This window comes from Bemisia tabaci, chromosome 3 (assembly GCF_918797505.1).
Source record: "Bemisia tabaci chromosome 3, PGI_BMITA_v3".
Classification (NCBI taxonomy): domain Eukaryota; kingdom Metazoa; phylum Arthropoda; class Insecta; order Hemiptera; family Aleyrodidae; genus Bemisia; species Bemisia tabaci.
In genome coordinates this window covers 45,019,964-45,045,631 of record NC_092795.1, presented here as the reverse complement: position 1 = coordinate 45,045,631, position 25,668 = coordinate 45,019,964, and the positions used below count along the sequence as shown (strand labels likewise).

Below are 25,668 nucleotides of genomic sequence, written 5' to 3'. Positions count from 1 at the left end.
TTTTCTGAAGGGAAATCAAAACCTGAAAGAACACTCACTTTCTCAGTTTTTCACAGGAATTCATTAGAATTTATTGTAACCCTATTTCTAATTTTTAGTTTATTTTTAGTTTTGATTTCCTATCAGAACAGTCACCATATTATTCTTTACAGTCTTTGGGCTGCAGTTTTAGTAGTTTTTTTTTTATCTAAGTCTACTTATGCAGTTATCTACATTGTAGCATAAAAGCTCGGCTATGTCAGACTGTCATTACTGCCTCTTATCATTGAAGAATTCCATTAGATATTTTCCCTTAATGTGGTCTATTTGCAATGCAGTCCCGCTAAGAACCCATCAGAGGGTACATTGTCTCTTATTGAAGCGTGTTGATATCAATTTCATATAATTTTGTCTCAAACCTATCAAATGGGGGATTTTCCGCAGATGCAGCATGATGGACTCCATGAACTGCTTTTAGCTCTCCAAACTCCTGCAAGCATTTCTGGCATTTTAGTCTTTTTTTATTTCTTCTTTGCATTCAATTCGATATTTGCTCTTCACTGCCAAGTATTTTTTGCAGCAATCTGTTGAAAAAAGACAACTTTAAAATCTTTCAACCCAGAATCTATTTGACATAAAGTAGGCGAGAATAGTGTTAGAGCTCAATAATTATTATATTGGAAGGAGTGTAAATAATAACTAAGTACAACATTACATCCTGTGTTCCTCTCTTTCTGTGATAGAAATGAGCAAATTATTTTTTGTTTAATTTTTTTTAAAAAGAAGCCTACCTTTTCTGTTAAAAAAGGAAGGGAAAAAAGGCAATATTTCGCTCCTCGTTAAGTTTACTCACTGGACATGAAATCAATTCAACAATGGCTTTTAAGCTTATGTAGGCATGCATTGTATTACATTTGTCAGAGGTAGTAATACTAAGAACAAAGTTGCTCAAAAAAAGCTCTGGTTGCACGAAGGAGGAACCCTAGTAGCCAAAATATAATGTGCAATACCTACCCTGGTAAAAATTGGCAGTAGAATCTGTGTTCCAAAATACCATAGACCTACAGCCGACTCTAAGATTTCCAATAGCTTCTACAGCCGGCAACACAATTTCTTATAGCCTTTTATAGCCAATGGCCACTAAGCAACAGCCTGACGATGCTATCCGTTACTAATTACGGATGCTAGGACTTTGCGAGTTTTTGGACCACCGCTCTCTATTTGGGCCGTAGTATCTTGATTTATTTTGCGAGGGAAGCTCCGTACTTTTGAAGGATGCCTGCCATTCCTAATATGTTGGAGTGCCCTCAATTTCGTACGATACTGTGCACTACCTCTGGTGTGAAATAGTTGCTTCAAGCGCCGTAATACGCTGCGGCGTAGCGCGGCGGGAGGGCAGCCAGCGCGAAACGCGCATTGGCGCCTACAAACCCAACAGGGATACTTCACGCATTGCGCAGTGCGTGAAGTATCCCTGTTAGGTTTGTAGGCGCCAGTGCGCCGCCGCTCCGCTTTGTGTTAGGCTCTAATCTTTAATCTCGTGGAGTCAGCGTTGTTCAACTCATGACTTTGAAATGTTTGCACACTCTGTATGGATTTTTCTCATTTTAATTGATGAAAACAAATATGTAGTAAAGGAAAATATAATGTGCGTTTTGTAAATATTATGGTGATTCCGTACAAACTTGCGGATTTACAAAGCACACGAATTTCTACACAATTTCTTACAGCCTTTTATAGCCGATGGCGAAAAAGCAACAGCCAGGCGATAAAGTGTAAAGCCCGGCGACACGAACCATAGCCCGGCTGTTTAATTTTTTATCGCTTCGTGTAGCCCGGCCGTATGATTTTTTCCACTTTCTACAGCCAGCTATATGATTTTCTATCGCCTTCTTCAGTCGGCTATAAGAACTCCTATGGTATTTTGAAACGCAGCTCCTATCGCCAATTTTTACCAGATTGTGCTACTTGGGTGAATATCTTTAATGACCGAAAATTGTGACCTCGCAATGGAGACGCGTGGTAAAACCGTAAAAGGCCGTGCAGAGTTTAGTGAAAAGTCAGAGAGAGAAAGGGGGGGGGGGAGAGAGAGAGAGAAGAAAATATGAAAAAGTAGAACTGAAGAGAGAGAAACTTCTGACACATCCCCTGCCCCCATCCGCAAAAAAAATAAAAAAAAAATTATGCTCCTTATCAGTCAGTTAACCGAAGTATGCACTTATTTATCAAGCAGTGTCCTCGGAGAAAAAGCTCTCTGAAGTAGAAAATTAAATCGCAATCTTACCTACCTGCCCTACGCGACCTTTTCTAGCAAGATCATCCAAGAGACCAGCAAGCAACTGAGCTATAACTGAACGGCCCACGACGTCAAGGGATCGTCCTTTCCTCTCTCACCATCGGCGCGGCGGTCCCTTTTTAGGCTTTTCATAAATAAATAATTTCAAGCCTCGGGAAATGTCAGTTACATGTGAATGACGAGAGTTGATCGGCTCGAAATTGCAATATTATACCCATCAAATGGATCCATTGTAAGCTTTCGTTGCCTTTATGCTCGGTACTCAGTCGTCGGTACCTAATGTAGTATTTTCCATACTGCCGTGCTGTGGAAAAACGCCGTATAAACATTCGAGAGTTGCCAAATTTCCTCTCAGAAAATAGTTATTTTTGAATGAAGTTATGAATATTTTTCCTTGAAATTTTCAGGATCTTAAGGTGAAATTGCGAACAAATTTATCTGGAAAATTGGAGGAAAAATATTGACAAATTCTCCAAAAAATTCGTGATTAACCAAAAGAAATTTGGCAACGCCTAAAGGTTCATACGGTGTTCTTCCTTAGCACGGCAGCATAGGACTCCACTAACTCGAAAGTCAATGAAGGGGCGCGACGTGTCATAGCTACTCTGCCGCTCTAAGGAAAAACGCCGTATGAACCCTCAGACGTTGCCAAATTTCCTTCGATAAAAAGCGAATTCACAGGGAAAATTGTGAATATTTTTTTCTAAAATTTTCAGAAAATTTCGTCAGCAATTTAATCTATAATATCTGAAAATTTCAAAGAAAAATGTGCATTAATGTCGTCATAAAAACATGTTTTATCAAGGGAAATTTGGCAACTCTCGAGTGTTCATGCGGCGTTCTTCCTTAGCCCGGCAGTACTGCCGTGTTGGGAAAAAACGCCGTGTAAAACATTCGAATGTTACAAAATTACCTCTCGGCAAAGATTTGCCTATTTTTGAATAAAATTTGGAGTATTTTTTCTTGAAAAGAGACACTTTGAATTAAATTACGAAATACAATCTTTGAAGAATCGGAGGCAAAATACTTAGAAATTTTCCCGAAAATGCGGGGTTTGTCAAAAAAAAATTTGGCGACTTCTGAATTCTTCCTCAGCACGGTGCATACAGCAGGGCACAGCTGAGATTTTACAACTGGCGAAAGCTCGTCACGTTAGACTTTTACCTATCTGACGTCGGATGAGGTATTACCTCGTAGCCCCTTGATATCAGATATCTAATTAGAGAGGTTCATTGGAGAGCATCAATTGTTTTCGATGATGTTTTAGAATCTGAATTATCTATATCTATCAAAAAAGCACTAAAAATGTTCAGCCCCGAGCAGAGGCGGAAAAGTGCAGGGGACTTCATGAGTAGGTACTTGAAATCAATTTTTTTAAATTTTTGAAAAATTCTATCATGAACTTGGTATGCCATGAAACGGTCATAGATGCCGAAAACTCTTAATTTTTCATTTTTTTTTAAAGAAAGAAAAAAAAAAGTCAAATTTTGAAATATCTTTCAGATAAATGTCAAAAAATAAATCGGATAAATGTCATAGGTAGCCTACAAATCGTTGAAATTTCTTGGAAAATGACATTTCACTTGACAGTAAAATGAGACTTTTGCATCTCCAGCCTTGAGACTCCAAGTCTGTTCTTCTAAGATTTCCATTCACATGGAGTGAGGGATAGGTTTACAGATAAAACATATTATTAATATTTTGACTTCATTTTTTAATAGGTATGTCATTCCAGAACTTGACTTCATACATACATTCATAATTTAACAAAATTTCGCTTTACAAGAAATATAAATACACGGTTACAAAGTACCTTAATTGATTAACCTTTTATAATTAGATAACAAGAGTACTTTCTCTACATTTATACAAAGGAGTTTCTGATAAATAAGAAACGCATTACTTTCCAATGACATTCTTATTATTATGAAATGTAAAAAAATAAAGCAGAAACATATTTGATTTCAGATTTATAAGAAAGACACCAAAGAAAGAAGTACTTAACATACTAAAACAGTGAAAAGTCTTCTAAATCTTTCAATAAAATGCAACAAAAGTATTTGACAAAATTTAAGAACAAAAATATGTCACACAAAGAACTATTTATAATCTTACTAGGCTGAGTTTCCTGCTTATAAACCAAAGAGAAAATAGTGAGTAACTTTCAACGATTTTAGCAGATTTTTTAAGATAATTCTATTAAACTGGTCTTTTCAAACAGAATTTTCCTTATATTACCTTATATTATCTCTTTCACTGAAGCCAACAATTAAGAAGCAAGTATATGTAACTATTGAGTTTGATTGGAAAATAGTTTTTTTGTTCACCATGCTCCTATCTTTCTGAAAAGATAAGTAAAACAAAAAATAAGTTCACTGGACTGCTGAAAAGGTTGGTTTTACTAGACTTCCTTTCTCTCCTTTCAGCCAAATACCCAAATTTGGTTATAAACCTCATTCCATTCCAACAATACAAAATAAGGACTCATAGCTTATTAGATTATTTAGTGATTTTTGGGGATTGATTACAAATTTTCATTTTCCTCACTTAGAGGGAGGAACCTTTAAAAAGTTTATAAAAAAATATAAGAATAAGAATTTAAACATAATAGCCCCTTTTGGTGAATAAACGCACAAAAAATCAGACTTCAGTTGCACAATTTTGCAAGCAAACAGAGAGCTAAAGTTCGATGCACAAAATTACAAAGAAAGTCACGTCCTTATACTGGAAATAAATTCATCCACTTATTTTTTCCTTTAGAATTAGATTGCCTGAATATAATAAGTCTTCAAAAAGTATTTTCTCTTCCTCCAATTTAGCATCTGCTGAACACATCTTTTGAACTTTTGATGTAGTATTTAGCTCATAAGATCATCCATATCTATCTCAGAATGATGGAGACTTCTCTCTGTGTCCGAGGCACTATCTGTGTCCGAATCGTGAAACGAATCTGGCACTCTCTGACTAACGTCTTCTGTCAAGTTTGAAGAAGATGCAGTATTTGATACATTTGGTACAATTGTTACAGGATCAGAATTCTTAGATTCCTCAGACAACACTTCTGATTTTTCGAGGCCGCTTCCGACAATCTCTGAAATAATTGAGGATTTCAGGTTTTTTCCTGCTGTCACATTGAGACTGTCAGCATCTGTTGAAGTTTTGACTGATGAGAAAAGTGCACATGGTGTCTGCTCTGAAACTACTGTAGGTTCATTCTGAGAAATTACTTTTACAGGAGTTGGTACAACGCTTGTGACTATTCCAGCCGGATTTTTTGAATCACCGATACTAGAAGTTTCGGACTGTTGGAGAATTGTGAACAAGATTGGTTGAGGATTTTGGATTGGCGTTTGCTCTTTAGATTCTGCAGAATCCGGGTTTTGTAAAATTTGGAGCAGAATAGGTTTTTGTATTGGCACTGTTTCTGGTAAAGTTCCTGGGTCTGGCTTTGGTAGAATTTTTAACAGCAATGGTTTAGAAGCCTGTGATGTTGACGAACTTTTGACATTTTGTGCTCTTATTGGTCCATTTTTAGGAGCCGTGACTTTTTGCATTGCACGTTGAATAAAAACTCGTTTAGGAGTAGAAGTTCCTATATTAACAAGTGCAGTTTTTTTGGCTGATCCTGCAGCAGTTTTTGTTGTCTGGCTGCTGTTCGCTTTTAAAACTGATATCGGGTTTACTCTGTTGAAGACCCGAGTATCAATTTTAAGAGGTATATAATTTTTTGACGAATGTGTGATGTTTTTAAGAGGCATTTTTTGTTGACCGATCAATAATTTTTTGGTTGATGGCATGAGAGGCACTGGTAACTTTTTTGCATAGCTGTGATTTAATTTGATAAATTCAACCATATTTGAGACTTTTGGACTGGGATTAAGGTCCACTGAGTCATCGATATCTATTTCGGGTTGAAAAACATGCCCGACATCCTCATGTGTTGAGGTTGGAGGTTCTTTCTTGTTAATGGTTTTTGAAACTTTCTTAGGACTTTTAATCAATTTTTGCTTACTCTCACATGTTGGAGTTTGCTCATCGATCATTTCTGGTTCATCCATTCTTCTGATTAATGGCTCAACCGACTCAATTACAGGTTCAGAATTTTCAAGCTTTTCAGTGCCTTTGTGGCTTGAGGGTCTGAACTGTTTTAAGAGCTTCGATGATTGAGTCTGTTTCAAGACATGGGCAATTTGTTGATCAATTCTTTCTGGTGTGATGTCTGTCATTTTCCTTAGCAAGGTGAGGCTAGGTTCAATACAATTCAACAGTTTATCAACAAACAGTACATCAGCATGAGTTTTGACATTCGACGTCACAATTTTATTGAACTGTTGAATAAGTTTTTGTTGCGGTGTACTTTCCAGAGCCTTTGCAAAATTTTCAGCCTCATTTTCTGCCATCTTCAGCTCGAGCATATTCACAGGATCTACCTCTCCTTCTTCAATTTCCATTGCCATTGTGGTATCCGCATCTGCTTGGTTATCAGTCTCAGATGACTGGCTCTCAGCCTGGCTTTCCATCCTTGGTTCACTGTCCTTGTCCACTGTTTGTTCTGCAATCACTGCTCGACAAACCAAATGAATATGTTCACACATTTGACCATGATGGTTGTATTCCCAACAGTTGCATGAATACTCATGATAACAGGATTTACAGACATTGCATGGTAATGAGCATTGCTTACAACACTCACCGATTTTTTTTACATGAAATGTCCCTGGTTTCACATTATGCTGATTTTCTGACAAGGTAACATTCCACTCTTCCCCGTCCTTGCTTACAGCAGAGATATCGGTTCTAAAACAATTGCGATGATGAAGCATCAATGCATGGAGTTTTGAGAGTATTTTGGTTTGACTCATTTTTACAAGCATATTGGTCAACTTTGAGCCCATTAGCCGAAGAATTGCAATGAGTGTTTTGTCAAGCATGGCAGCTTTTGTCCCGAACAAACGGCAGAGTTTCAGAATGTGTCTGTAAGAATCAACCTGCATATGACAGTTGAATTGACTGTTTATTCGGTAACAGTATGCCCAAGATTCAACATTAAATTTCTTACAATATTGGTCAAAGAAAAAATTTGCAAATTCAATCAACTCTGGGTCATTGTTGCAAGTGACATACATTTCTTCCAAGAGAGAATTAAAACTTTCTTCGCTCTCCGTGTACAGCAGGTTTTCAAGGGTTTTGAAAAACGCACGACGCTTTTCCTGTGATTTTACACATTCAGCTAGCTTGCCGCGCCAGCTTTCTGTGACACGCCAGGGACACAACAACAATTTTTTGGGAGCAACACCCATCACACTGCACCAAGCATCATAATACCAGGCAGTAAAATCAGTCAAGAAAACATTGGGTGCAAGAACACCCATGCAGTCTCTGATTTTTTGGAAGAAAAATTTGAAGACATAGCTATCATTACGGTTACTGAAAAGAAAAACACAAGGGAAGCCGGTGTAAGTCTCATCTGAGACTAGCAGCGTGTACATTTGAATGGAGTGGTTATTGACATTGTTAGTCCCATCAAAACAAATTATGTCATTACCGTGTTTAACAAAGGTTTCTTTCTGATAGCTTGACATGAAGAAGAGAACAAAGTCTTCAATATGGAATTGGGACAATTCATCAGGGACTCCAGGTTCTTTAAAATAGATCAATGGATACTCTTCTGTACTCCACCTTTCTTTAACCCATGCTGCGATGGCATCTTGGTCATACTTCTTTGACTCAAGGCAAACATTGATTTCTTTCCTTGCAGCTTTAAGCTCTTCTTGTGCAGCTGTTACTGGCTGCACAAGATCATCAAAGTAGACTGGACCTCGAACATCATGCCATACAACATTACCTGGTGTTTTCGAAGCAAGGTTATTTGCGAGCTTCAGTCGCTCAGCTTCTGTGAGATACACTGACTTGAAATCTTTCTCATGACCGACGTGAGTTTTCATGTAATGGACAATTACTGAGTCATCCGGGTTTCTTGTTGCGCGAATATTTGCTGGGCAAAAACCATTGATTTTTATACTGGAGAAATTTGTATGACATTTGCGTTTACCTTTACTTTTGGAAACTCTCAATCCAGATCTGTTACATTTAAATGTTATACAATCTCGCAGGCTAAACTTTCGTCTCCCACTAAATTTTGAACATGTTTCAGCCTCTTCTTTCAATTTCCATGCAAAAAACTCTTGTACAGATTTGAAGCGGAATTTAACAACCTCAACATCAATGCCATGACTGGTATGAAAATGCTTGACCATTTCAAAAACTGTGTTACCAAGTGGATGATATTGGCATATTGGGCAGGTTTTTTTGTGGTCTTGCTTATCGGCTGCATTGTGTTCTACATGTAGGTGGTTTTTTAGCGCTTTCATCTTTTGGAATGTTTGCGTGCACATGGAACATTTAAAGGCTTTTTTCGCATTTTCCTCTGTATCTTCTTCTGAGTCCTCTGATTCATGATTGATTTCCATCTGCTCAGCTGGTTGAGGTGTAGGCTGATCAGGGTCCAAAGTTCCTTGATTGATGCTTCCCTGAAGATTCGATTGTCCACTTGAGACTTCATTTTCTGCAACGTCCTCATAACCTATGGATCGCAAAAAAATGGAGGACAAAATTATCACTAGGTTACAGGAAAAATTAATAAAATCACTAAATAAGCTCTCATAATATATTTCAGCACAGTAATCTTGCAAGCTCACAAAATATTTATTGCCTTTCTAAAGTTCAAAAGTAATGTTTTCACAAAAAAAAAAAATTGTCCTGTAAGAACTGTACAAGATTAATTCAATTTTTGGTTTGATTGCTTTTGAGTTTTGACAGGAAAACATGAACTTTTTAAAAGTCTAGAGGCACTTTTTGGCAGAACTATTGTTTTGAGAACAGCTGAAGACAAGGCTTCAGGAGACTAGGCATCTTTATTTTGGGCCTAAATACATATATGTCAAATTGTAAAGTAGAGTTAATGAGTATTTTTCAATTCATTCTGTTACATTATAACAACAGCCGATGTTGGTCGTGTTTATTGATTATGAAACTGCTACTGTTCTGTACATATTTATCTGTATACACACTTTTGTCCTGAATGTAGTTAAGCATATAGAGCTTTTTTAGCATCTGAGGGAAGCACCTCAATGTTAGGAAAATTGAATATTTAAATATAAATGTTTTACTCCTAAGTGCATAGTGCTTCTAAAGCCTCATGGAAGTTCTTTTGCACACGAAAGCAAAATTACGAGACCCTGAGGGCAAAGACATGAGAAGAAATCTTTATTTTTGCCTGTGGAATCCACAGGCAGCTTGCAATACCTGTTTTTCTTGCACTTGTGATTTTAAAGATCAGCCAGGTAATATGTGAGAGAAAAAAAAGATTCTAGGTATGTTGAGTAATTTTCAAAGACAAAGTAAATTTAAAATGCGTACTCATTCGTGAATAAGTTAATTACAAATTGAAATCCACTGTGACAGTCCTACAACATAGTCGAGGAGATGCAAAAAAACTTGAGAATAAGGCTGAGAACAATGAGAAAGAAAGAAACATGGAATATTTTGCTTAATTGTTTGAACACTACCTACAATAAAAAAAAGTTAAGTTTTTCATTTCTTTGTACAGTTGATGGGCATGGGCATGGGCATGGGTAAGTGGATGAAATGGTCATGGTTTTTCCAGTATTGTTGTTGTTAGCCTCATATCAGCATTTTTGCTGTTTCCTTGACTGTTGGGTCAGTGAAGGGCCCACTAATTTATGCTTAAAGATGCTGAGAAAGGAATAGTATCTTAAATCTAAGAGTGTTGATGAAGCGGAAGAAACTTTCACTCTTTATTATTCGATGAACTGTATTTACTTGTAAAATTTTGCTGCCAAGTTAAAAATGTGAGAAATAACTTAATGCCATAATACTTCCATGAAATTTGCACCAAGCTAATACTCGCAGTGGCATAACACTTAGAAAAAAATTTCAGTCATGAGAAATGAACAATTTCCAGAATTCACAAGAAAATCCCCCCCCCCCCCTCCCCCCAAAAAAGTATGCAGAAACAAGAGGTTTATTGAGATAAAAAGACCTAAAAAATCTGCATTACTTGACCATTGGTGAAAGATGTTGAAATAGATAGATGATACTCTACTTCCCCTTGAATATTTGAATATTTAAATACTTTCATTCTGCCTTTTTTCCCTTTTTTTAACTTGCTTGAATCTTATTCCTTCTCATTTTCTCACACCTTATCACTTCAGTTTTGGAAATATGAAGGTTTCACTTGTATGCTGAAATATGACATTTTATGAACCCAAAAAAAATCTTGAGTTGATACAGAACGATCCTAGCACGGAGAGACTACAGATTAAAGAGAAGCAAACTGAGCACACTTTGTCTATTTTCCTAGATCAAAATAGTCTAAACTTACAATTAAGCCATCTCTTGTCAAATGTTTGCATAGTTCTTGGGAAGAATGAATGAATAGATACATACCTAAGTCTTTGTTTTCGAGTAGTGCTCGGAGGCGGTTGGGGTTGGGGTTGACAGGATCATCGCACATGATGCCTTCGTATTCCGTACCTGGGCTGTCTTCAATCTTATGGACTCTAGCTCGATGCAATCTCATGTTCTGATAGCGGAGAACACGGTTGCACAACTTGCATTCAATTAGCTTATATGCATTGCAGCTTGTCATCTCAAATGCCGACCGATCCAGGGGCTTGTCTGGGTGGTGCCTGGTCATGTGCCGCCGGAAGCGGAGCCGGTCATGTGTTCCATATCCGCACGTTGCACAACTGATTAGCTTTTCATCCATGTTGATATCGTGCACATTCTTCATGTGGACGATTAGGTTCCATTTTTTGCGGAAGACCTTTGAACACAGGCCACATGTATGTGTCACCATTTTGCCTGCTAACAATGAAAGGAATAATTAGATTCCAGAATTTTTTGATGCAATCAAACCTGTAAGAAAATAAGATTGCATAACACACTCGTTCTGATCAGGTACTCCAACCCAGCACAGATGAGATGCAGAGCAAATATGTGGTTTCCTTGAAGAATCCATCAACACTGTACTAAACTTTCACACCCTTTTTTTGTTTTTTGTTTTTTGTTTTTTTTTTTTTACTACTTCAAGTAGCCCACAAGGGCTAATCCTTGCGCTTGTGATACCGAATTCCAAATTTTGAGGCAATAACACGTGGACTTGATCCGTTGATAGCCAAAAATTCTTAGAATGCCACTGCACTTTCATATAGAGCACATTATTCCCATTTAATAGGGATCTTATTGTTTCTGACAGAGTAACGCCATTTGAATGAAAATGAAATTCTCCCTAGCATCGGCTTCGGTTAGGATTTTGTAATTTTTTCACAAACCATGATGAAGTTAAGAGAAATTGATTAACAGAATCAGAGGCAGTCGGGTTTAATTGCATTGCAATGTTGCAAGGTCTTACCTGCTAATTGTTTCTTTACCCCATGATAGATGGATGCTTGTTTTATAAGGGTAATTTTGGGGGATTTTTTCCAATCATAAAGAAAATTGACGTAAGCTTCAGTAATACACTGTGCTACCATTGTTGAGTAAATAAGTTGCACAGCAAAACTTTACAGCATTGCAGTGAAATGAAGCTCTTCTGACTCTAACCTTTTGATATATTCCTTACCTTCCTTCAAATATTGCAGTCTCAGACAAAATTACCGATACATTAGGATGTCAGCAGCTGATCTCACATATAAAACAGGTTCATCCAAAAATTCATCTTTTGAGGCATCAAAACCTAAAAAAATAAGTATACAGTAGATTAATTAGTATGCGGAGAGTATTCACCCTTGGCTAAGGTTTCACTCTCATCTTTTTTTATTGATGAAAATATTACAAAGAACTCAATGAAAAAATATACATTTTAAGGATTTAAAGAATTCTGACACAGCATGTTTTATAGCTGACAAAATTAGAATTCACATGTTTCGAATACAGGCATCCTTAAAGATGGTAGGAGGATTTATATTGCGATATTTGAAATTAGACATTTCATTGGTTAAAACCTAGAATAAGTAAGAATATAATGAATACCAGGGCCACATATAGGGGAGGACCAATGATGCAATGGCACCGAGCAGCAAATTTTGAATTATTTTTTAAGGAAAAAGGGAGGAGAGAGAGAGAAAAAAAAATAGGGAGAGCTCTGGGGCGAATTTCCAGAGCTTTCAATGCCTTGGTAAAACTCTCTACCCCTTAATTTTTCTCTCTATTTTCATCAAAATCATCCAGTAAGTTTTTCTAAAACATGAGTACATTGATGACCAAAGTGCGAAACCACGGATCTCCATTTGCGACGTTGCAAACTTCTTGTGATACCTAGTTCATTTATTCTTTGGAAAAGTAGACAACATATTTTCTTGACAACTCTCTAGAAATTTTCACTTTGTAAGATTAAGAGACTGTATGATTATGAATCTCAAGTTACAAAATTTGCTTGTATCTCTTTGAAAAAAAAAATAGAAGCGGAAATTCTGAAACACTGCGACGGAGGTACAAGGGTTTGCACTTTAGAATCAAAATTTAAGTAATTTAATTTTATACTAAGTACTTATGTTCCATTTTCACCTTTTGAACGTCACAAATCCTCATTCCTTGAAGAATCATTTCCTCTTCCTCCTCCTAAAATATTTGTTTGCAACACTCTCCGGCACAAATGCGCATCTTTCTCACTATCGCAGAGTCGGATTACGCTTTTGCCTCGTTTCTGAAACTTATTTTGCACGTATCGCATGTTTCTATTAAATATTACACTGTATATCTGGGAGGAGGGGGGGGGGGGGGAAATTTCTTTGGCACCGGGCACATAAATCTAAAACCGGCTCAGTACCTAACATAAAATGTAGCTTTCATGAAACCTAGCTTACATTACGGGGCATGCATGCTGATGCAGGTATTAAGTGCGTTACTTGAGAGTACGCATGTTGGCGAACATAGTCAATGTATCATATTATCTCTGACCCAAAGCCTGAATGAATTCAAACCTAAATGAAACATGCCCATTTCAGTCAAAGCAGCACTGATTAAAAACTTCAGTTTGTGCCGGGCCGATGTGATAAATCCAACATTCGGTTGGCCCAGATCCTTAGCCAGTAGTCTTAAACATGACTTAACATAAGATAAAGTGAGTTGCAAAGAGAAAAGATAAACTGAAGAGGAATCATACCCCGACTGGCTTTTCCTTGATGTAAAATCGGTGCATGGTGTGCGAGGCACTAGCACAGCACAATGTGAGTTTAATGCTCAAGAAAAATGTCAAAATGTTTAATACCAATAATATTAGGAAGTACACTTAGCAAAGCATATAAAATTAATTAACTAATTTGAGAAAAACAAAGGATGAAAACATTTTAGTTATGTACTCCAGCACTCCAGCACGAGCGCTTGCTACTGAGATTTCACAGAAGAGAGGAAATTAAATTGAACACAAATGCCAAACCCTCTACAGTGAAAAGTTTTGAAATCCTACAGTTAATTAAAGCTGGGAGGAATAAAAACACACTCTTAAAACGCTTACTAACTTCGAACTTTATAAGTACTAACTGCACTACTGCATTTTGTTTTCTGTTTTGATAGTAAAGTGAGGTTATGACGGTCCTATTCATCCTATGACGTCATACTTCAATGTCATAAAAAGTGCCCATTGGCTGAAGCCGAACAGTCAAATGGCTCACGATCAGACAGCTCCGGCTGCAGAGGATTTTTAATTTAATAGTGAGCATTCTCAAGGCAGGTGTATAAGGATGTAAGTACCTATAAAATATCATGTGTACTTAGACATATAAAAACACAGTTAGCAGGGTCGGACTGGCACGCATTAGAGGGCGTTGACCCTTGGCTGGTTAAAGGGGCGTAATGTGATATTTCCTGGTAGGGCATTCCCTACGTGGAGAGGGGTTCAGAAAATTTTGGCAAATCAGCACAAGTTTACGCTATTTTCAGGTTCAAAGTTTATTGATCGCATGGAGTAAAAATTACAAAATTGAACGTGAAGCACAGCATTGAGAGCTCACGCTTCGCGTCATCGCGCCTTCAATTTTTCAGATGCAGCACGGACATCCATCGAGTACGAATAGTTGTATCTCTGCGCCGTCGTAAACACGCATCCTTTTCCTTCCTCTTTTTCCATATTGTGTTTGTTTCCGTTTGTCTCATTGGTGCTTCAAACACTACGTGAGTAATACAGCCGAAGGTAGGAGAGATGTCTTCAGGCCTTTTTTCAACTTTTCTTCCGAATCAGAGCGACGCTTCATTGAAAGCATGAAGCAGAGCATTGAGAGCTCAGTAGCTCACGGTTCGCGTCATCGCGCCTTCAATTTTTCAGATACAGCACGGACGTCCATCAAGTACGAATAGTTGTATCTCTGCGCCGTCAATAACGCGCATCCTTTACCTCGCAGCCTCGCTTTATTTCCATATTGTGTTTGTTTGCGTTTGTCTTATTTGTAATGTTGCTTCAAACTAGAGCAGAGCATTGCGAGTTCACGACTCACGACATCGCGTCTTACATTTTTCATATGCAATGTGGACATCCTCATCTTGCGCGAATAGTTGTATCGCGTTTACATTTTAGATGTCTCTTATTTTTGAATGTCGAGATAAATTAGGGTTAAGTTTGCCCGAGCCATGCTATGGTAAGTCCAAATCAATAGTCATTTGAAAAGGAGGAAATATGTTAATATAAAGGTCTCTTAAAAGGTCTAAAAAGGATGCGTATGTCTAAAAATCGAACCGACCATCGCTTCTAAGGGAGTTGGACCGAGTTTAACAGAAAGGAACCAATCCACATCAGCTATTGCCAAATTTAACCGGGCAATTTAATTTTTTACGAGAGATCGTTTGTGCGGATTCCTATGAAATTTTTAAGGAATTTGCTTCAAATTATGGAGAATTTTCACTGAAATTTGCACGAAAATTCGCACAACCGTTTTCATGAAAAAAATTAACTTGCCCGATTAAATTTGGCAATAGCTGATGTGGCTTGGTTCCTTTCTGTTTAACGCGGTCCAGTTACACATAGCGAATGAAGGAGGGGGATGATAAAGCTCCTGTATGTCAAGAAGAAGGTGAAAATTTCACAGAAAATGTTTACGCTTCAGAAAGTAGTTCTTGGACCTGTGTTCACTATCATGCGTTAAAGCACCTTTCTTTACTCCTAACTCTCCCTTCTTTCGTTCATTTAAGAAATTTTTCTCACATATTCTCGGTCGTAATTTTTTTTCTTCCTCTCATTTTGCTATCTGTAAGAGGGGCGCGCAAAGGGGGCGTATCTGCCAATGACAGATTGGCCTTATGGCCAGTCCGAGCCTGACAGTTAGCATGAACGTAAGATGAGCAGCTACAGCTCACAACTAGTCCAGGACTGACTTTTCCGTGTGCAGGAGTGAAGGTGCTCTAAAAAATGGTCTAATATTTGCTTTTTTCCATTTTTCGAAGGGGCAAAAATTTTGCAGTTCTTAGACAATCTGTTTGAGTGTGAGACAAAAATTTCTTTCACCTTCTTTTAGTAATGTATTTTTAGAAAAGGAAAGTTATTTGGTTTAGATGGAGTTTTTTTTAGAAGAAAATATAAGTAGCTACTAGCTTCGTCGTTAATTTATTTAGGGGTTTGGTTATTTTTCGTCGAATTGTTAAACCAATTTTTTTCCCCTCTCCTTCTTCTTTTCAAGTCGAAGGTTATATGTTTTACATTGTTGAAACGTTTTTGTAATTTTTTCTCATAGGCGGATCCAGAATTTTCGAATGGAAGCCCGGCCGATGGTTCCGGGTGGCTACACTGAAAAAAAAATCTCGATGTATTTACCAAGAAAAGGGTAAAATTACCAAGAATTCAGGGTTCTATTTGATCCCAGTTTTTTCTTGGTAAAATTACCATTTATGGAATTGAACTTTCTCGGTAATTTTACTGGACCTTGGTAAAAACGCCAATATTTTTTATCGACTGTGGTAGAATTACCGAGCTAAAATGGCAAAGTTACCGGGAATTGATTACCAATAAAAGTGGTATTCTTACCTGAAAAAAACAGTAAAAATACCGGTTTTTAGGTAAGCTTACGAGTCTGTCTTGTTAAAATTACCAATAATTGGTAAAAAAAAGTGAGATGGTAAAGGTACCGACGGACCTTGGTGAAAACGCCGAGAATTTTTTTTCAGTGGCTATCCCCAGAAAATTTTCGAAATTTTAAATAGGTATAGGTAATTTAATATGCTGTCTGAGTCAATTTTGTCATGAATTATTACCAAACATGCATTGACGTTCTTCCTTCCATCTTCTTTCGTCCGTTTCTTTCTCCTCTCTTTCTTCATCCTTTTCTTCGGGCGAACGGGATGGGCGCATGCCCTTTACGCTCCTCTAGGATTCGCCTATCTTTTTTTCAGTTTACAGGCAAAGGCGGATTACCCCGCCGAAAACATCGGTGTGCCCTAATTTTTGCGGGCCCTCTGCGCCCTCAGGACTTTCCGAAACCCTTTTCAGTGATAACCGCCTCCTCCCCGCACCCACTCGAAGACCAAAGGGCCAGTGTAGTGGCCTTGCGTACTAGGCGACAGATTCAACATTTCGTAAAACTATATAAAATGAAAATTCTTGAAATTTTGTGAAATATTCTCAGCAAGATGAAATTTCTTTTTGCTTCTCTGGCTGCCTACAATTATCCATTCTGAAAATTACATACTATAATCTCACTCCATCCAGGGGTGCAAAAACTTCGCGAGCACGCGACCGGGTGGGTTGTGATCGGTCGCGTGTGAAAATGGAGGTTTCCCGAAAACGATGTTTTCAGATGAAAAAGCCGGAAAAATCGCGTTCCGTTTAAAAAAGGCGGTGAATATCACGTGTTTTCCTCAAAATCGCGGCAAATTGTAAAGGGCCTTAAGGTAATTTTGTTGAAATTTCTGCAGAGAAAGCATAGAGAAAAAAAATGGAGGTGTTTGCATCACGGGCATTTTGGATATTTTTGATGACGTAGGTCGGTACGGACGAGTTTTGTCATCGAATTTCTTGAAAATGGTGTAGTTTATGGAAAAAAGTCATTCTGTATAAAGTGTCTGAAATTATATCATGAGTTGATTTAAGCAAAAAAATTGGACGTTATGGTCCATTTTTCATACTTCGAATTCCGGATTTTGCTGGCCAGGTTGTACCGACCTACGTTACGGGGTAAACAATCCTCAAGATGCAAACACCTCCTTTTTTTTCTCTATGCAGAGGAAGGGGTTTTTAAAATGGGAAGGCATAGAACTTTCTGCATCCCTGGACCATGCGTAAATCTATTGACAGATATCGTCCTTTAGGGTTTCGCCTTCGATTTCGCCGTTTAGGCAACAAGCATAACGGGGAGAGCAAATATTTATATTTATTTCATAATCACACAATTACATCGCACCACGAGCTTTCATTAGATGACGTTGTGAACCCACTGGTAGATATATCGCCCTGTACTTCGTGCCTCATTAACCTTTTCTCGGCCGGCTTCGTTAATTTCTCTCTATAGGTATTCATCGGTAATGTGTAACCCTCAAACTCTCGAAATTACAATCTGAAAAATATCGAAAGACGTAAATTACGACTTTCGAAAGTTGTTTTTATTTTTTTGTTTTGGATAGATTTCCTAATGAATAAGTTGGCTCAACGTTGATAGTAAGTACGATGCATATTATTTTAGAGAGCAATTCGAGGTAAAATTAAACCTTAAGGTCGGTTGAAATCGGTCATTAAAATGTAAGAATTTAGAAAAATATCCGTTGACTTAAGAAAACGAATGAATTTAATGAATTTTGGCTCTTTCATTATCTATTTGATTTTTAGGGAGCAAAGGTTGATACAGAAAATACTGATATACCAAAAGATGCCATTGTTATGGTTATGTTCAAGTATTCCTCCTGGATCATTCTTCATCTTCAGAATGTCTCTAAAACCTCTCCTATTAGGGTGTAGAAATTAGTAAAAAAAAAAAAAAAAAAAAAAAAAAAAAAAAAAAAAAAAAATACACGACGCGTAAATTGAGTTCATATTTTTCATACCCTTTAAACTAATGAAGATAATTTAAATCTGTGAACTTTTTTTGAATTTTTATACTTTCAGCTCTCTAAAAAGCTTCAGTTTTTTTAAATTTGGTCTTCTGAGTGTCCAGTGACACTAGTTTTCCGACACCCGTCTCTTACCACCGCGTGTCTAAAATTGACGCGCGCTTGGGAGGTCGCAGGACGGTAGCATGCGGCTTCATCCTGCAAATTGTCAAAATGCAATTTTTTGTTTAAAATTAAACAATTAAAATTTCCATGTTTGAGAAGACCTTATTTTACTTTTCCACGTCGGACACATTTTACAAATCGTGACAAGAGCTTTTTGATTCCATCAGCGTAAAACTGGCGATTCTGTTTTTGCAACCACTTTTGTGCAGCATCTTTCACCTCATCGTCGTCCACGGAAGTTTTTTCGTTATAAACTTTCTCTAGCTCAGGTAACAAGTGGTAAATCACTTGGGGGTAAGATCCTGAGCATAAGGAGGATGGGGGAAAGGTCCCATTTTAAGGAGGTCAACAACTGATTGGTCACATGAGCTGTATGGGGCCTATAGCGTTGTCATGAAGCAGCGTCACTTGACGAGACAAAAGGCCAGGGTATGTTCTTTTGAATGCTGATTTAAGCCTTTTCATGACATCACAGTTCCTGTTTGCATCAATATTTGTGCTTCTTTCTTAGAAATAAATGAGTAACACTCATCGAGCACCCCTAAAGACGCGCGTAAATTTTGGACACGCGGTGGCGAGAGACGGGTGTAAGCAGCGTCACTTGACGAGACAAAAGGCCAGGGTATGTTCTTTTGAATGCTGATTTAAGCCTTTTCATGACATCACAGTTTCTGTTTGCATCAATATTTGTGCTTCTTTCTTAGAAATAAATGAGTAACACTCATCGAGCACCCCTAGAGACGCGCGTAAATTTTGGACACGCGGTGGCGAGAGACGGGTGTAAGAAAACTGATATCCTGTGGCACTCAGAAGACCGAATTTAAAAAACTGAAGTTTTCTAGGAAGCTGAGAGTATGACAATTCACAAACTTTTTTACAGATTTAAATTATCCTTATTAGTTTAGAGGATATGACAAATATGAACTTACTTTACGAATACCCCTCATACATACGGTACTGCTCCGAAGAAACTGCATTTGTTTATTAGCAAAGCGAACTGCAGTATCGATTCTATTAATCACCGAATGGAGATGTTGCATGTGTTATAGGAATTTGCGATTTGACTGTTAATTCTTATGCAAAAGTTCGCGAGAAACACGATGGAGCCACTGGTTATCTCTGAAATCAACTCCCAAGCTCAAAAAAAGCTCTGAAGTTGAGGCCAAAATGGAGGGGATATCCCACGCTATCCTGAGAGTCCACTTCTACATCAAGACAAATTCTCCATGCAAAGATAGGAAGCAAATACATTAGGAGTATTGCCGTGTTTTCAATTTTACAGTCGCCAAATAAAGTGGCAGCCCTGCCAAAAAGGCAATTTGGCCCCTAAAAAATCTTCAATGACCCCAAAAAATCGAGCTTGATGCGCCACATGCATGGCTCCTAAAACTCCAAGGTGAGTTTTGAACACTGACGCTGAGTTATAGCTGCGAGCCGGCGTTTTTGCCTCAAGGCACTTTTCCAATTTGCCTCAGAGCCAAACGTGCGATTTTACAGCAAATCGGCTGATGTTCCGGTTTAATGTGCGATTTGTCCCACTAAATGCCGGTGAGGCGCAGCGAATTACATGGATTTCGGTACATGCAAGGAAAGACCTGCAAGGGCGCCTTCAAGTTTTTTCACGCAACCCGCGCATCCATAGGACACGAATAGTTGCATCCAGGCGCTGTGATGAACTGTGTCGCTTTGCGAGCACCCATCGGCTTTAAAACTAAGGAAAACTGAGAACAATTGGATTACATTTTGCAAAAAGGAACCAGGAGCATTGCAATGTTGCTAAGATTGTGCAACTTTACCCACTGCAATATAACAATTTACATCCTGAAAAAATATGAAATTTGCATGGTAATTTTTGCCCTAAATTTACAGTTTTTAGCGAGTTAAATAGAAACTGTTTAGAGATAATCTGGTATACCTTCCAAGACAAAAGGAGCTGCACAATCTTAGCAATATTGTAATGCTCCTGGCTCCTTTTTGCAAAATGCAATCCAATTCGATGATGAATGTTTCTTGTTACATTACCAAACCATGCACCTAGATTGGCGACGATGCAAATGGCCTATCACATTCCACTCACCAAAATTGCCGGATTATCGTGCTTGCTCAATATATCGTTGGTTTTCTTCGTTTTTTTGACAATAGATTCTTGCAAATTTCGCGCTGAAAAGTCGAGTAATATTTTCAAGGTGAAATGAAAAATTAGGTAGTAAAAATAATTGTCGTAGACCGTATTGAGGTCCGTCGTTTAATATTTTCGACACCTGGTGATGAAGCATAGGTGCTGCGCGAAACGCAACGAGCGCATTTAGATGCGAGTAAGAAAAGTCAGGGCACCTTCAAGTTTTTTTCATGCAACACGCGCATCCACGGAACACGAATAGTTGCATCCAGGCGCTGTGATGAACTGTGCCTCTTTCCGCGCATCTATCGGCTGTAAAACTAAGGGAAATCTTGCGGATAAATCCCATGGAATTTTAACATAATTAATTCCCGACTCTCTTGAAAACACTGCGGGTGAATCATTTTAAAATACTCGTCATTGACCGGATACAATGCAGGTTGGCGTTGCGACGTGTCGCGCATTGTGCGATTTAAGCGCGAAGGTCCCGGGCTCCTGGGGTATGATACAATCTCATGAAAGCGAAGAGCCGCTCCGCTACCTGCAGCGTGAGTTGACGCCGCAAGTGCTGCCATCACGGTTGAATCTTGAACGAAACACAAAGTCGTAAAAGCTTCTGACTTTCGTGATAGAAATAACAGCATAAAATATGGTACCTAACTATTAGTCGCAATGAAAAGGTATCTTTACAATCAAATTTCATAAACTGTATAACGAAATGTAGCGTCAGTTGATTTCAATTGACAAATATTGCGAAATTCAAACGTTTATTTGAGAAACACTCGGATAATAATGGGCGTGATAATGTATTTGACCGTGTAGCGTGAAGACGACGGAGCTAGAGCTCTACAGGACGGAGAAGTTTCAAAGTTGCGCGCGAGATCGCAGCACCGTCGAGGTAAGCATGCGCCCAATCTCCAACTTGATCAGTGTGTCAGCCATATTTAAGCAGTGTTAAAGTGTTTCAACCAGTGTGATGTGGTGAAATTTGCGAGCTTTTGTGAGCGGAAAGTGGTGGAATTTGTAGTGATTGTAACTCTTTTCGTTCCGCGAATAGTCAGTGAAGTGAATCACGTTCGATTTGGATAACTGCAGTGGCTCCCGGAAGCGAATTTTTCAACATTTTGTGGTGTCTGTAGTGCTGGGGGGAGAGGGGCAATCGATTTCGTGCTGCGGTGCTGCGCCTTCTTGAAGCTTTTCAAACACTCCAAGCGAGGTAAACATGATACTGTACTTTTGAAAGTGATCTGTCAATTTTTCATGGCCTTGCGTTCGGAATCTCCATGTCCAAGCCTCAAATACTCATCTTCGCTCCCTCTTACCTTTTATTTTTATTTCTACACAATTTGTTTCCCACCGTTAGCTTGTTTATTTTCTATTTTCCGCATTGGCTCCCTTCCTTCCTTCCTCCTAGTACGTGTTTTTATTCATGCATCTCAATGCAATGTCGCTATTGCTACTGAGCAACTGAGCTTTCGTCTTGGCTGAAATTAGATGGATATCACAACTTTCCGTGAATCAATTTGTTTCTGGAAGTTATTTTGGATAACATTTGAACTGAAAACATCAAATTATTTAATATTTGGATCACTCATAATTTCTTGGCCCTGTATTTTTCTAAGTTTCGCTAGTCAATACCGCTTTCCAGGGTAGTTATATTCAGGGTCAAATTCCACCTTCTCAATGCTATGCTGTATTAAATGTAGGCTGCATTAAAAGTTCTTAGCAAATTTATTCTTTGGCATTGCGCTGTCTTGGTTGATGAATTATATTTTATCATCCTCCAAAGCTCTCGCAGCCTAGTAGTATGGATTTTGCACTTCTAGTTCGGCGCAGTCAGTATTTTACGCAGTACTCTACTTTCAAGACAAATATTCGTCTCTTGGCCGAAAAGTTTCACCACTAAAGCTGTCAAGCTAAGAAGTAGGTTGATTCACGCAAGATAATTTTCCAAGAATCGTCTATCAAAATTCTTCCTGAAAATACATAAATATTTACATGCTCTCATTAATACTCTTTAGTACTTCTGATTTGCATTTGCTTTGATTGCATTTTTCTTTGGTTCGTAGCATTATCTCACTACCCTTATCAGGTAATCACCATCACAATAATCGTGTAGTCTGGTGTGGTGAATGAGTTCATGCTTTGGGATAGGTTAGAATCCTTTACGTATTCAGTCTCTATGTATCTTGGACTATGAGTTAATGAAATTACTTTAGCAGTAATATTTTTCCATTCTTTGAAACTGGAGCTTGAACGTTTCTGTCCTCATCAGTCAAAATCCTCGAATATTTATTCTTGTATTGACCCGTGTCTGGACTCTGCGAAGGTTATGAAGCTGTAACTATCAACAAAACTCTCATTCTCTTTTCCGTTCTCTAATCAGTCACATGCTGAATTTTATCAATAATATCTTTCTCATAACTAAATTATGAAAATCTGTTGAGCTTTCCTGCGTTCATTTGTGAGAGCACTTCCTTTCTTACTTCTCTGCTGATCTGGCTTCAGACCCACTTTAAAAATTTATTCTGCCAAGAATCGATGAGTTAATGAATGATCCGTAATTGATCTGTCCTCGGTATGGGAAGAAGTTAGTAAGCTTTGAAGGTCTGTTAGGGTGCCTTTTGAAAAATGCCGAACCCAGTAGTAACAGTTTTGGGCATGTGTGATCATTGCAAGACAATGCAAAGACAATATCAAATTTCATATTTAAGTTGCTTGAAATCAATCAATTTTAGAAAGTGGACTAATGTTGGGGATTGACCTGCGAGGAACATTTGTACTGCGCTGAATGAAATGCTCACACAGGCATAAATGGCATGAAGCCAGGTACTGAGTACGGTAGCTCCAGTTATTGTTTTATGCATCCATCGAAGCTCGCATCCAATTATCACATTGATTTTAGGAGGATCTCAGCTTTAATTTTTGTATTTGAATGATTGGTTTCTCATCAAGTTTCAACAATGACAGTGCAGCGTAACATTGCTTAAGTATTTGATGTCCTGCAACCTGTGTTGTTGATGGAATTCAAATGTTGATAAAAAAAAAGTGGGTTTGAAAATTTTTTCGACGAGCTCAAATTAGGAGTCCTTCTAAGTAGCACATGTTAGATTCTTCTCACTGAAACTTTTCAACATACTTGATTTTTTGTAGGTTAAAAATGTCCTCATTATTAGGCCCGCCCAAGAGAGTGAAATAATAACGCTTGTCCTCATCCACCTTGCCTGCTGATTATCAAAGTTGCTGTTTATCAGCTAAATTCATGAGTAACAACATATCTTTTCAGTTAACACAAGCCTCCACGAATAAAAAGTCAGTCTGATTCGTATGTTGCCACAAGTTTTTTTATGATCTGGGCAAGCTAAGTACTTAAATGTAGATAATGCTTTTTTTCAGTTCATCAGAACTGTAATCATCTCTTAAGATCAATGTAAGAATATAAAAGATTATTTATAAGTCATTACTAATTAACTACAGCTTATTATTAGACACAGGAATAGGTACATCTACATGTATCAAAAGTTTGCACAATGAATTCCAATTGCTACTAGGTCTTCCATTCTTTCAAAAACTTAGGAGTGCAGGTGATTATGAAATGAATTTATTTAATGTAAGTCAGAGAGGTCATAAATGAAGATAGGTAGTCCAAAAGATTTTGCTTAAAACGTCCATGTGCTAAGCTAAGTAATAGCTTAAGTTCCGAGCAAGTGTACCCTAATCTTGAGTTTGAGTTAAAATTATTTTAGGATAATAATTTTCATTTTAAAAATGACAATGTCAATTTGACTAAATAATGCGGTATCATTTTTTTTTAGCTGGACAATAGTTATTCTCTCTCCTAATGAAGGTGTTTTTTTTCTTCTCTATTTTTTTACCATTTTCGGACGTAGAAGTAGACACTACATCTAGGAAAAAATTATACTAGGCAGGACATTTAGTCCCAAGAATGTCCACTGTTCTGAAGCTCATCTTCTGCAATAACCATGCGTCTCTAATCGGTACTTTTTACTTACCTAGTACTTCAGATTTTATCAAGCTCGCTTTTTTTATACCTGCTCTTCTTTAAAATGTTAAGGATTTCGGAAGAACAAGCACGTAAAGATATTTCCAAAAAGTAGGCGAAGTCCGAGAGAGGTCCATTTGTATCCAAAGATGTGGATATTACTCGAAGCAGTTATTAGAACAAGGGGAGGTCTCGGCGGAAAGTGCTCCTAGGTACTATGTTTCTGTCACTGTGTGAGTTAACTACCAGGATTTTTTTCAAGTACCTTCGTTTATTCCACAGTTTTTTTTTACGGTTCCAAGACTTCGTACTTCGCCGCTTTTAGGTAAAAGGTAGGATGAAGTAGAACGACTGCACCACTGGTTTTTTTCTTGTGGCTTCAGGTATTTTAAATTTTCCCGATTTATGTCGGGAAATTCAATGAAAATTTTTATCTAACACGTTTTTTCTTGCCAATTCTCAGGGGTTGTGATCGTACTCTTTTGGATTTGATTTGACCCAACGATTGGCTTGAAATTTTCAGTCGAGCAATGAGAATGTCAGGATGAAAATACGACCGATACACAGTGGATCGAGTCAATGGGGGAGGTCGGGCAAATTTGGAAACTTTAGAAGCCTAAAACTCCGTCATATCAAGACTTTGACATCTCAAAAGTGGTTCCTTTGGTTTCCTCGTGAAATTTTCTTCTTGAAGTACCTCCTAAACTTTAAAATGTGACTAATTAAACATCAAATTCTTGTCCAACCTCTCTGATTGACTCGATCCACTGTGCGACAGTGAGACATTCGCAAAGCAATTTTTGTAGGGTTTTCAACTCGTACATCCAACAAAGTTTCAGCTTCATGCAAGATTGCCGGCGGTCTGGCAAATTGAGGAAGTTAGGGAATTTCTGGCAACCGGGGAAAATTGAGACTTGTCAGGGAATTGCGCGAGTTTCGTGTCGCCTCCTATCCACCGTTTTTAGGCCTGGATACACGCCCAAATTTCCGTCAATTTCCGATCAAAATGATGACGAAAATGGCGGTCGAGAGTTATCTAAACTGTTATCTAAAATT

At 38.0% G+C, this 25,668-nt stretch overlaps 3 protein-coding genes across 4 annotated transcripts in view; 1 reads left to right on the top strand and 2 right to left on the bottom strand.

Annotated features, from left to right (window-relative positions):
• Window positions 1-1,411, bottom strand: part of LOC109030512 (pickpocket protein 19) — a 31,788-nt gene extending 30,377 nt beyond the window's left edge. Inside the window, exon 1 of the mRNA XM_072298442.1 lies at window positions 399-1,411. Coding sequence (XP_072154543.1) covers window positions 399-517 — 119 coding nt within the window. The 5' untranslated portion in view covers window positions 518-1,411. The remainder of the gene's footprint in view (window positions 1-398) is intronic.
• A 2,554-nt stretch (window positions 1,412-3,965) lies between these two features.
• On the bottom strand, window positions 3,966-13,892 carry LOC109030637 (uncharacterized). 2 transcript variants are annotated; one of them, XM_019041699.2, is made up of 4 exons: window positions 13,464-13,892; window positions 11,922-12,035; window positions 10,745-11,164; window positions 3,966-8,858 (listed from the first exon to the last, which is right to left on the bottom strand). In XM_019041699.2, the coding sequence occupies exons 3-4, from the start codon at window positions 11,154-11,156 to the stop codon at window positions 5,134-5,136; spliced, it is 4,137 nt and encodes a 1,378-aa protein (XP_018897244.2). In that variant the 5' UTR covers window positions 11,157-11,164; window positions 11,922-12,035; window positions 13,464-13,892; the 3' UTR covers window positions 3,966-5,133. The 2 variants fall into 2 exon arrangements, with proteins under 2 accessions (XP_018897244.2, XP_018897245.2); XM_019041700.2 differs by having other exon boundaries at window positions 10,745-11,161.
• A 7,584-nt stretch (window positions 13,893-21,476) lies between these two features.
• Window positions 21,477-25,668, top strand: part of Hers (Histone gene-specific Epigenetic Repressor in late S phase) — a 218,855-nt gene continuing 214,663 nt past the window's right edge. Inside the window, exon 1 of the mRNA XM_072298436.1 lies at window positions 21,477-21,825. The gene's annotated coding sequence lies outside the window, so the exon portion shown is untranslated. The remainder of the gene's footprint in view (window positions 21,826-25,668) is intronic.

What these genes read in the sequence shown, in the direction of transcription:
- LOC109030637 (XM_019041699.2), bottom strand. Translation starts at nt 11,156, where the DNA reads ATGGTGACACATACATGTGGCCTGTGTTCAAAGGTCTTCCGCAAAAAA. An exon ending in ACTCGAAAACAAAGACTTAG is followed by an intron (nt 8,859 to 10,744) that starts GTATGTATCTAT and finishes TGCGATCCATAG; the next exon opens with GTTATGAGGACGTTGCAGAA.